The sequence below is a fragment of the Cyprinodon tularosa genome, unplaced genomic scaffold (genome assembly GCF_016077235.1).
Source record: "Cyprinodon tularosa strain WSP-4 unplaced genomic scaffold, ASM1607723v1 ctg1665, whole genome shotgun sequence".
NCBI classification, from domain to species: Eukaryota; Metazoa; Chordata; class Actinopteri; order Cyprinodontiformes; family Cyprinodontidae; genus Cyprinodon; species Cyprinodon tularosa.
Window position 1 is genome coordinate 5,224 of NW_024038499.1, and position 12,386 is coordinate 17,609.

The following is a 12,386-nucleotide window of genomic DNA, read 5'->3' on the forward strand; positions in this document are numbered from 1 at the left end:
TGGAGCTTTTTATCCTTTACTTACAATTAACAAATGAAACCCTTCTGTTGATGCAGGGCTGACTCAGCACATCTGGAGCCTTTAAGGAAAACTCAACTGAGACACGTTAAGGTTTAGATTTTCGCAAATTTTTGTAAAGACCCGCCCTCTCCACTTTTAAGAAAAAATGCACATGCACAACCTTGTACCCATTTCTGAGAAGGAATGCCTATTAAACGGGTGCAAGAGCATACACAAGCCAAAAGAAGATTTGCAATTTTTGCACATTCATTACCTCTAAGTAAAAATGGGGAACGCCATGTAGGACAGCCTTACGTAAACATATCACCAGAATGTCAGACTTAATTCTCAGCAGAGAAATTTTAAAAGAATAAGAAAAGCTCTTTGGTCTTGATTAGTGTGTATTTATATCTAGGAGATGTAAGTGTGACCAAATCAATTTAATTTTCACGTTTTTGCTTTGTTTTTGGAACAGTAAAACTGCTCAAGGAAAAATATTCCATCTGATATCAAGGATGCAGTGGAGTGTGATTCTGCTCTTTCTGATGGGTAAGTTGATCTAAGCACAACTACACTCACTGGTTTCTGGTAATATACAGACTCATGGAGACATGGAGAGATGGCTGATATATTAACACACAGAAAGTAACTAATAACAATAGAAAACAATATAATGTAGACCTTAATGATTTTCTTAGTCTTGTGAGGGAACATAAAATGAAAAATACAAGACAACCTCCTATGAGCCAATGTGTCCCTTCATCCCTGTAACCCTTTAAAAACAAATCTAAACTAAGACCCACTGCAAATGGTGGTGGATATTTATAATCTAGTGCTAAAAAAATAAATTTTTCATGTTTCCAGGTCGTTTTTTCATCAACTGTCAGCTCTATGAGTATCACTACATTAATGAAGAAAAGAACTGGACTGAAGCTCAGCAGTACTGCAGAGAGAACCACACTGACCTGGCCACAGTGTCTAACATGGCAGACATGAAGAGATTCCTCAGTAACTCAGCAGGAAACATGACAGAAGCTTGGATTGGTCTGTATGATCAGACAGATGTTAACAGAACATGGTACTGGTCTCTGCCTGGAATGAAGTTTAATGAAAGTGAGACAAACTGGGACCAAGTTAAACACAAAGAACCAACTGATAGAGCAAATAGAGATTATGAGAACTGTGGGTTTCTATATAAAAATCTTAAATGGGCGGATACTCAGTGCCAACATACCAGATGTTTCCTGTGTTATGATGGTGAGGAAGATGAATCACATTTTCTGTATTTTTTATTATAAAATTGTTCTCTTAAAATGCCTTTTGTTAAAATGAGAAGGATTTGTCCCCTTGGAAGAAAAGGCTGTAGCGCCCCGGGGGCCGTCTCACCGGTTCTTTTTCTGGGAGCAAGTTATTTACTACTCTTAACTTAAACTGGGTAAAACCATATAAAAAACGACTATAAAAACTGGAGTAAAAAAGTAACAGAGTTTATTCCAGATCAGGTCGTTACAGGACAGAGAAAAAAGCTTAGAGCTTACACAGCTGTGGTCTCAAAAATCACGTCCGCGAGCGTCCGGCAAAGTTTGAGCCCCGAACAACGTCATCTCCTGCTTCTTATAGCTCATGAGTCTATGTGTTGCATCATGGTGATGTTGAGCTGGCCATATCAGAAACTGACACGCCATCCATGTCTTGAACTTCATGCAGCTCGCTTCTATACTTCAGGACTACAGATAGCTATCCTCTATCAGACCGGCTCCAAGATGTGCCCATATCCTGTGTATTCTTAAAGACACGAAGGCTGTCCTGATTAGATGACCTCCGTACACACGTGACATCCACAATGTGAAGGAAGGCCTTCTACTCTGTCTACTCTGACTAACAAACACTTTCTATGGATTTTTCTTATATAAAGTCAATATGATGTATTTGTATCTCTTTACTCCACAGAAACTAATAGAACCCAGAAATACCACTTGATTAGAGAGGAGAAGACCTGGCAGGAAGCTCAGAGTTACTGCAGAGAGAATCACACAGACCTGATCAGTGGAATGAAGCAGCTACAGGATGGAGAACTGGAGGAAGTGATGAGCTCTGTGGGAGATGAAACACAAATATACTTTGGTCTCTTCAGAGACACATGGAGGTGGTCAGATAGAAGCAGTTTCTCTTTCAGACACTGGGTGAATGAGTTTAATAATGAGAAATACAACAGTGGGCAATGTACAGTCATGATGTTCAATCATAAAGGCAGATGGAAGAGTGAGGACTGTACTGTTGAAAAACCCTTCATCTGTTATGATGGTGAGATGTTTTTATAAAGCTTATCCGATGTTGAACTTTTTTTTTATTGATTTATATTGCCTGTACATGTTGTAAATATATTTTTAAAGCAATTAATAACGTTCAATGCACACACATTCATATCATATTCTGCAGAGTCCATATGTATATATAAAAAAAAACATACAATTAGAAAATCAAATATTTCTGTTTACTCAAATAAAAAAACTTTGGATCATTATCTCTGAATACTGATGAAGTATTTGACAAAGAATCTGGTTTGTCCATCATCACTATGGCAGATAAAATGATCCTGGTCAAAGAAAATAAAACCTGGGAGGACGCCTTATACTACTGCAGAGATCACTACCATGACCTGGTCACCATCACCAGCCTGGATGAGCAGAGATGGATCCAGGAGAAAGCCAAGAACGCCTCGACTGATTATGTCTGGATGGGACTGCGCTACACCTGTACTCTGGATTTCTGGTTCTGGGTCAGTGATGAGGTGGTCAGGTATAAGAACTGGGCCTCAGGGGAACCAGTGGATGACTGTGACATGTCTGGAGCCATGGAGACAGGAGGAGGACATAAGTGGAGGAAAATAAATGATCTAGAGGAGTTTAACTTCATCTGCTCTAAGGAATAACACTGATTGTTTTATAGATTATTTGTGTTGCTTTATTCTGTGATGCTGAGAATTGTGTGGAAAAATTATTTAAATTAAATTAATTATTAGTATAAAGATAATATTTCCACCAAACTACAGCACTTTAAACCTGTTAAATATTATCCTTTTTTTTCTGGCTTCTTCCATGGAAACATCTACTTCTCTATCAGAGAAGGTTCAACTTTTCCTTTATTTTGATCAGGTTTTGGTTATATATTTATGGGCTTTCTGTAAATAGGGGACGCAAGTGTGCAGTTACTTCAGAATTCCAGAAAGAATAATATAAATACATTAAAGAAGTGCATTAAAAAAATAAAACGTAATCACACCTATTAACAAACTAAATGCGTCTGACTCTTGATTTTTTTTGTGTGTTGTCATTCCTTTTTGGGTTTATTTTAAGTCTAGTTTTTTTCTTGGAGGCCTAATAAAGGTGTGTGTACTGTCAGGTATAGGTGTGTCATACATCAGAAACTAAATATTTAATTAGTTAAAGAAACCTCAGTTTATAATCATAGATACATATCAAACATTTCATGTATTTCTAGACGAGGTTTGCTCCCATTGCTTTAGGGATTTTGGACCACTCCTCCATACAGATGTTCAGATCCTTCAGGTTTCAGGGCTGTAACTGGGCAACATGGACCTTCAGCTCCCTCCAAAGATGTTTGGATTGGGTTCAGGTCTGCAGACTGGCTAGGCCACTTCAGGACCTGGAGCTGCTTCTTATTGAGCCACACCTTAATTTCTCTATTTGGATCCCATTAGTTCCCTCAAGGTGGTTGCTAGTCTTCCTAGGCTGGGGTCCTAGAAATTTTTAAATTAAGTGTAAATAAAATTAATATATAAATAAAGTACAAAAATAAATTCAAAGTATTTGCATTGGAAAAAAAAACTACAAAAGTACTTTTAAAATGGAGAGAAGACAGTCATTTTTTCAGTAACCTCACTAAGTGACTTTTGATGTTTCTTATTAAAGACACTTTTTTTATTTTTGTCTCTAAGATGTGATGTAAAACAAATCCCTGCATTTGGGCCTCTGTCAAAAACTTCTCATAGAAACTGAATTGTGCCTGAGGACCACAGGAGAACCTGAACTCATTTGGTGAGACACACTGTGACACAGTGGTGACAAAACTCACTAGAAGTGTTTTTTACATAGAAAAACAGGCTGTTGGTCGATCAGAACTGTGTGAATAAACATCAAAGGGTTGCCTGTAATAGAGACAGTTAAAGTATTTCTCATTTTTAGAGAAAGTTAATTTCTTCCTGATCTATTCCGAGCTCTGAAGTTTCCATAAATGCTTCTGTGCAGCATTGGACCACAGAACTGGACAGAGATGAAGGCGACGCAGCGCAATGTTCTGAGCAACCATTTTTAGAACAGAAGTTGGACAATAAGCAGATTATCTGTACCTCTGCCCATCATTCTAATATTATGGTTAATTTGGTTTGCTCCAATCTAAAGCCCAACAGTTTAACCTTAGAGACCTGCTGCACCAGTGCTCCCTCTAGTGACAGATGGAGATCATTGGTACATGACTGAACTCACTGATTAAATACATTTGTCTTCAAAACACATTAACAAAAATGAATTTAGTACTAATTTCTCCATTTTCCTCCACTTTACTGTCAGATATCTTCTCCCTGTTGATTAGTGCTCTGATCAGAAATTGATGTGTTTGTAAAATAACCATTCAAAAAGCAAACAAAAAAAGTAGCATCATCAGCATAAAGGACTATACTAGCCTAAATGAACATGGAAAGTAATTTATGAAAAGAGAAAATTAAAGTGGTCACATTAAACTTCCTTGAGGTCGACTTCATGGTGTAATTTTAGCTCTGGATAAACTTCCATTAAAATACACTTCTTAACAATCAGAAAGGTAAGATGTCATTCATTAGGAGCACTCTTTCGGAGGAAGTTTTTCTAGTCAATGCAAAGATCAATGACAGCAAAAGCTGTTTTATTTATTTAATTTTTCTTTAGTTTTTTATCTGTTAGGTTTATTCTTAATACATCATGTGCATTGTTACTCTGTTAGCCAGATTAGATGGGGTTGAAGGCCTTCCTTCACATGGTGGATTACACTGCGTGTATGGAGGTAATCTAAATAGGACAGCCTTCTTGTCTTTTACAGATACTTTGGACAAGGACACATCTCGGAGCCGGACTGATAGAGGAGAGCTATCTGTAATCCTTGGGCATGGAGGCAAGATGCATAAAGGTTAGGGCATGGATGGCGTGTCAGTTTCTGATTTAGACAGCTAAGCATCCACCTGATGCAACACATAGACTCATGAGGTATAAGAAGGAGGAGATGACCCAGTTCGGGGCTCAATCTTTGTCTGTCCTGTAACGACCTGATTTGGAATAAACTTTGTTACTTTTTTACTCCTGTTTCAGAGTCCTTTTTTTTATATGGTTCTACCCAGTTTGAGTTAAGAGTAGTAAATAACTTGCTCCCAGGAAAAGAGCCGGAAGGGAAGTTCTGAGTTGCAGCTGCCTTCAAAGGAATAAAACTTCCATATTTAGCATATCCATTGACTGATGATCTATCACATGAGTCAGAGCAGTGTTAGTAACCCTGAACCCTGCTGAACTTGTTTAAGGATTGAATAGAGTCATAATTTTAGATTATATCCAAAGGTTTTGAGATGATCCACTAACAGCAGAACAATTTAAAAAAGACTGATCGATTGAACCAGCATATTGGCAGCCATTTTAATCCTCCTTCAAGGTCATCAAAACCAGATAAAGGATCCTTAGAAATACCTTGTAGTTTATCTTTAACAGTTTTTAATCCAAAATCTCCAGGTTAAAGCAGCAAATGTTTCCATCCATTAAATCAGTTATTATTTTAGAACAGTTTTCCTTTAAGTTTGTCTGAAATCTCAGACCGTTGACTTTGTTGATGAAAAATATATTAAAACAATTTCTGTTGTTGCTTGGTTCCTCACTTTACAATAGACTTTTCTATTCTTATCTCTCAGAAGCATGAAGGATCTGAGCTCACCACTAAACCATAGTGAACTGTTTATCCTGACATTTTGGTGATTGCAGTGCTGCATTTCTTGAACTCCTCATTGCTGTAGCTCAGGGTAAGCTCTGTTTTAATTGGAGGTTAGCCTTCAACTGTGGTATCCAATGCTGAATAACACAACAATGTAAAATAATATTCAGAAAACAATAAGCATTTTCTGATCCGTCAACTGTCTTTTTTTTTTCTTTTCATTTTCTTCCTCCCTAAAACACAAAAGCCCCAAATCCAATGAATGCTGCACAAAAGATTATTAGGTGGATAAATGACACTTTCTCAAGTGTTTAGAATATTCACTTACATTAATACCCATTAACATTGTCCAGTTTAGAGTATGCAGACTTAATTCAATTCATTTCAGTTTATTTATATAGTGCAAATTCACAACACTTGTCATCTCAAGGCACGTTACAGTCTTTACGGTCTTAATGAGATGCAGATTGATTTTGTGATCCAAGAGACTGAAACCAATAAAAAGAGTGCTCTGATGAATGTGTGGAGCTGATCTGGTCTAAATTACCAGTGCTGATTTTCTTTCCTAGTCTGGCCCTGGAAGCAAAGCACAGATTTCTATAAGTAGCTCAGAGGTGCTTCTGCTGTGGATCTTTGATGGAAACTTTACTTTCAAGCTAACACCCCCAAAATAATTGCAGCACATATTAGCTTAAGCAACTGGACTAAAAATAACTCATAATAGGAGAATTTCTTCTGTTAAGACGATTTTAGCGTTTAACAATAATCTAGTGAGCAAAGACAGTGTAGACGGTGCGGGCGGTTATAGTTCTTCTTCCTTTAAACTGTGTCTGGATGCATCTAAATAATGGAGGCAAGAAGTAAAAAGATTGAGTAAATCCTCTGTATTAAGGTGACCACATTTCTGCAATCTAATCTGGGGACATTTCCAGCTCATAAATAAAAAATAAATATATTTTATGAAAATTAAAGTAGGAACCCGGGACAGTGATGTTTTCATACATTACATATCTATTAACATTTAAACAAAAAAAATCAAGGAATGCGCCTCTTCCATTTCCTAAAATAGATATTAATCAATCAACAGTGTCTATTAGTGCCAACTGGTCCTTCAGTCTTCTCTTTCTTCTTCGCTTGTGAGCAACATAACATTGTGTTCAGGGACAGGCCGGTTTGCATAATGGAGTTTGTCGGAATGGTCCTCTTTTTCCATTCCAACAAATTAAACTGAAACATTTTTACACATATACAAATTGAAAAACACGTTTTTTAACATAATTATCACTATAAAAGTAAATGTCCTCCAGTGGTTTATACTGTATCCTGGAGAGCGGCAGTGGATTGGGGAGCCTTCAGCCGCCTGGATTGTAATCTGTGTCATGAATAAAAAAGTTATGTTAGATTTTCTTATTTAGATTAAATTACAACAGTTAAAACACATCTATAAATCTGGATCATTCTAATAGGCAGCTTAAAGCAGCCACAACAAAAACACATGTTTTGTCATCACATGTATAGATGAATGAAAAATAAGCTTTCAGGGCATAAAAATAATGTGTGGAAACATTTTGACATGCTAAATCCTACTAGATCAGTGTTAAAAACACACCTCCAACTCTCTCTGGGAAACTGGCATCCCAAGATGGCCGCTTCCCCAGCCATGAGTGTTTCCACATTCTTCTCTCCCTTTATTTCAGATTTGACTGGATTCACATTAATTCTACTGTCAGAGTATCCTAGACAGATTTTTCTTCCCTCCGTCTCTGACTGGGCCTCAGTTCCAAACAAGGAAATGGGGAAGAAGTGATGCTTTTCTGTTGTTGAAAACTGAAGGATAATTGTTGGTTCTTCATATTTCAGTTAGTGAACAGATGCCAAATATTATAAAAATTGAAAAAGAAAGTTAATGTCAAAATTACAATTTTCAAAGTTTTCATCACTCAGTGCTTCTATGTTCCTCTTGCATGTCTGCTTTTTTCTCCTTCAACCCAAGTCAGCCTCAGCTGAAGGCCGCTCAAATTCATCCTGGTTCTTCTTCAGCTGGAGGTTTCTTGCTGTTAAAATTTGTTTTTATTCTCCTCTGTCCCTGCATGCATGCTCCATGTAAAGAATTGTTGTAGAGTCAAGGACACAATGCGAGCAAATATCTACCATCGCCACATTATTGTCCAAAAGGAGAGAATCCTGAAAGTCAATGAGTCGATGCAGTCAGACGGATTAGATAAATAAACTGAATTAGTTAAATTGAAAAAAGAATAAAGGAGGGTCCAGAATGTGTGCTTCCATTGCACAGAGACAAAATCTGCGTGTTTGGTTTAGACAGCACAGATCGATGTGCTGTTTTTTTTTTTTTGTTTGTTTTAACAGTGTCCTGTCTGGCATTGTGGCAATAAGAATAATTGTCTTGATCCAAAAAAGAGCCCAACAGATTTTACTTTCACAACTAGAGCAGTAGGGCTATTGCTATAGTGTTTCATGCATACTTGTTTCATGCATAGAAATTGCTTAATTATAATGATGCAGGGAGTTTTACAGATTATATGGACACTGCAATGTAGGTAGAACAGAAGAAGAAAAAGAGAAAAAAGGAGAAAAGATAAAAGAAAGAGGAGATAATAGGGAGATAATGATAAAAACATTTTCAGTCTGCTTCATCACCTGCAAAGAGATGTAAAAAGGACAGCACAACCAACAGACATGGTACGAGACATACAATACCACATCTGTAACACCTAGATACTATCGCTGAAGTAGTATTATTTAATCTGACATGTACTCTGTGTTACCAGATAATAAGAATATGAGCTTTCTGTATGTAAGTGAATTTCTGAGTACCTGGAGCCAAGCACCTGTAGTTGTTTGTGAGACTGCACTTGTGCATGTGAAGTTTATCCAAAAAAAAAGAAGCTAAATAGTTGTTATGAAGACCCGAAGAAGCACCCTCCCAGAGCACTGAGTCCAGCGCCACTAGACCCAAAGCCCCAGACGCCCAAAGGGACCCCAAGAGTTATTGTTGTTGCGTGTTGCTATCAGGTGTAATTAAAACTGGGAGTACCAAAAGGGGGTGTCCAGCACAGTCCACCCCCCGTCTGGCACCACCCCATATAGGTGGTGCCAGTGCATCCCCCCAATCGACAACCCAGAACCCTCAATGTCAAGTGCACCCGCTGACTCCACCCCCGTTCCCCAAGAGCCCCCCCGAGGGAAGGGGGCCCCACCAGTCGCACTGACATAGCCCGAGGGCCAGGGCCCGGCGGACCCACAAGCCAGTCGGCCACAGGGCCAACAGCGCCCCCCCCGGTGTTTATTTTTTATTTGCATACATGAATCTGTGTGCAAGCTGCAACTCCCTCTTCCTTCTGTGTGAATCCAAGGTAGAAAATCAGTGTATTAATCCTGTTAAATCCAGTTGAACCGGAAACAACTCCCCCTGCAATTAGAAAATGGCATGTTTTTAAATTTCAAATATTTAACAAATGCAATGAATAGCCCAGCTCTAGGTAGGGTTAGAGCGGGCAGGGAGGGGTGCAGCTGGAGTGGAGGTAGAGAAGGGTTCAGAGCACCTAGTGGTGAAATTTTCTCATTTAAAAGCGTTTTAAACCAAAGCAATTTGTTTAATTAACGTTTTACCATTGTTTACGAATACTAATTAATAATGCCACTGAACAAGAAATTGTTTATGTCCTCTATAGCAGATAAAGTGATACTAGTCCAAGAAAAAAAATCCTGGGAGGATGCCTTAGACTATTGCAGAAAATACCATGTTGACCTGGTCACCATCACCAACCTGGATGAGCAGAGATGGATCCAGGAGAAAGCCAAGAACGCCTCGACTGATTATGTCTGGATGGGACTGCACTACGCCTGCACTCTGGATTTGTGGTTCTGGGTCAATGACAAAGTGGTCAGGTATAAGAACTGGGCCTCAAGGGAACCAGTGGATGACTGTGACATGTCTGGAGCCATGGAGAGAGGAGGAGAACATCAGTGGAGGAAAAAAAATGATAGTGAGAAGTTTAATTTTATCTGCTCTAAGGATTAAAACAGTTTGTATAATAGATTAAGTGTGGTGTTTTAACGTAGGATATTTTGTAGTTCTGTGGAAACATCTTGAATTATAAAAAAAAAAATCACTCTTTCTAACTGTGAGGGATTTAATAAATGACTTGTTTGTGGAAGGTTTAAGTCTTTGTCTTTCTCAATGTAAGAACTTCTCACCACTCTCTTTTTCTTTGAGGTCACTTGGTCAGGTGTTGCCATAGAAACGCACCTATGAGCAGTGCTGACAAGGACCTGGTGTTTTACAATCAGCCTCATAAGGAAAATCATTTCATTTTTAACATTTTTAATTATCTGTTAATCTGTGAATTTTTAAATAAAAAAAAACGTAAAACAAAATAGACATTAATAGAGAACAACAATCTTTCAGTTTTTTATATTGACAATTTCCTGATTTACATATAAACCATACTCTAAATGTGCAGGGTCTGCTCCGGTCCAGCCAGGTCAAGATCCGCTATTGCAATCACACTAAACAGTAAAAAAAAAACGGCAAGAAGATCCGGTTTGTCAAATTAAAATATAGTAATAACAGATTGGTAACTACAAATTAGAGCATGATTCTTATATATTTAAAAAAAACTAACAGTGTTTATTTAAAAGATTAGATGCAAACTATTGGTCCTTCAACAGACCAGGAAGCAGATTTCTCATCTCCATCAGAAACCACACATCTGCTGGATGCTGATGGGGATTTTTTAATATGTCATATTAATGCCTTGCATGCTGTCCTCAAGCTTCAAGGATAAGTCGGAGTGCAGCAATATGGGAGGAACAGCGGAAGCTGTAGGCTTTGCTTTGCGCAGGAGGTAAGGAGCGCAGCAGAGACGGAGGATGGGGGATTTTGGGGTTACATTAGAAGCTGCGCCAGTGAAGTTAGACAATGTCGCCAGAAAACATGTGATAATTTATAAACGTTTTAAATCAGGTTGGGTCCAGATTAGCCAGCAGGTTGGTCCAGATCCGGATCACAGTTCTTTAATCAGTGACCTCTGCTTTAGATTATTGCTTAGCGTCAATTTGTTGAATGTAAATGGGTTTTATTTTCCACTAGAGTTTAAATTTTGTTGATTGTTTCTAAATAGAAAATTTAAATGTAAAGGTTTCCAACCCTTTTATTAGAGATTGTACAGGCTGATGCTTTAAAAGCTGCGTTGATTAAATCTCGGTGTAACTTTTTCTTTCCTTTTTTTTTGTTCTTTTGCTGTTATTTAGGAAAGTGTCTGCAAACCTTACATTAACCTTTTATAGGATGATCCTTTATTTCTAGTGTCTTCTTATTTATGCCCCTCCACACTAACTCCATGTGAACCTGTGTCTATAGATCAGGTTATATATTTAATAAATGTCTGTAAAAATTGGGCACTGTAAAAAGTTAAACACTGTAAAGATATCTTCTACAATAAAAAGTAACCACATCTTATTTGGTGTCTCGTTTTTCTCTCTAATATGTGATGTGTTTTAAAGGCAAGGGATGCTGTCAAACTGAGAGTCCATGTAATGTTTAGTAGGTAGCTCCCATCCACAGGAAGCCAGAGTCTATACCAAACTTTCTAGTTAAATATGGAGATGTGTCTATATAAAATGGCTGTAAAAACAACAGCATTCAAAATCTGCTCCAAGAGAGAGAAAATTAATAATTACCCTATGGTGGCTTGATAAGCTTAAAAGCAAAACACTGTTAAGCAAAAAAAAAAATATGATCCTCCTTTTGTTAAAATTAAATGAACAGTCAGATCTCTTTGGTTAAGTTCGGAGCTGGGTACGTTTTTGTTGCTTTTAAGTTGTTATTGTAAACTTCGAAAATGTGTGGGACTGCTGCCAATTCTCACAGCAGGTAAACGTTTGCATGGGATATTGCACATTTACATGCAAAATAATAATTTTTTACATGTTTTTTTTCTGTGTGGGTTAGTGTTTTGGCTGCCACTGGGTAATACAGATTGTCAGCATTTGATTATGTTCAAGTCAGAAAACTGGCTAGGCCACTCCAGGACATTGAGGTTCCTTTCTTTAATCATTCTTTATTCAGATCTCCCTAAATTCCCTGAAAGTGGTTGCCTGTGTCCTTGGGCTCCACAAAAACTACAAAATCACAATGTAAAAATCCCATTAACTTTATAAAATCATGGCCATTACAACAATTGTGTGTGGAAATTACATATTTAAAAGTTATTTAGACCGAAATCCAGACTGTCAGAATGGAAGAATTAATTAATTTGGATTGAGTTTGTTGAATTTAAAGAATAGTTTAAACTCAAACTTCAAGAGACTATCGGAAGAACATGCTAGTGAATTTGAAAAATGACTATGTACTGAGAATGCTAAATAACAGCAAAGAAGAAACAAAGCAAAATACA

At 37.6% G+C, this 12,386-nt stretch overlaps 1 protein-coding gene across 1 annotated transcript; it reads left to right on the forward strand.

The window, feature by feature from the left end:
- Positions 1-864: 864 nt before the first annotated feature.
- Positions 865-2,947, forward strand: LOC119780828 (C-type mannose receptor 2-like; the record flags this gene model as incomplete). Its single annotated transcript, XM_038281039.1, has 3 exons — positions 865-1,257; positions 1,951-2,304; positions 2,586-2,947. Coding segments are annotated over 3 exons (1,094 nt in total), but the record flags the coding sequence as incomplete, so codon positions are not given.
- Between the last annotated feature and the right edge of the window lie 9,439 nt (positions 2,948-12,386).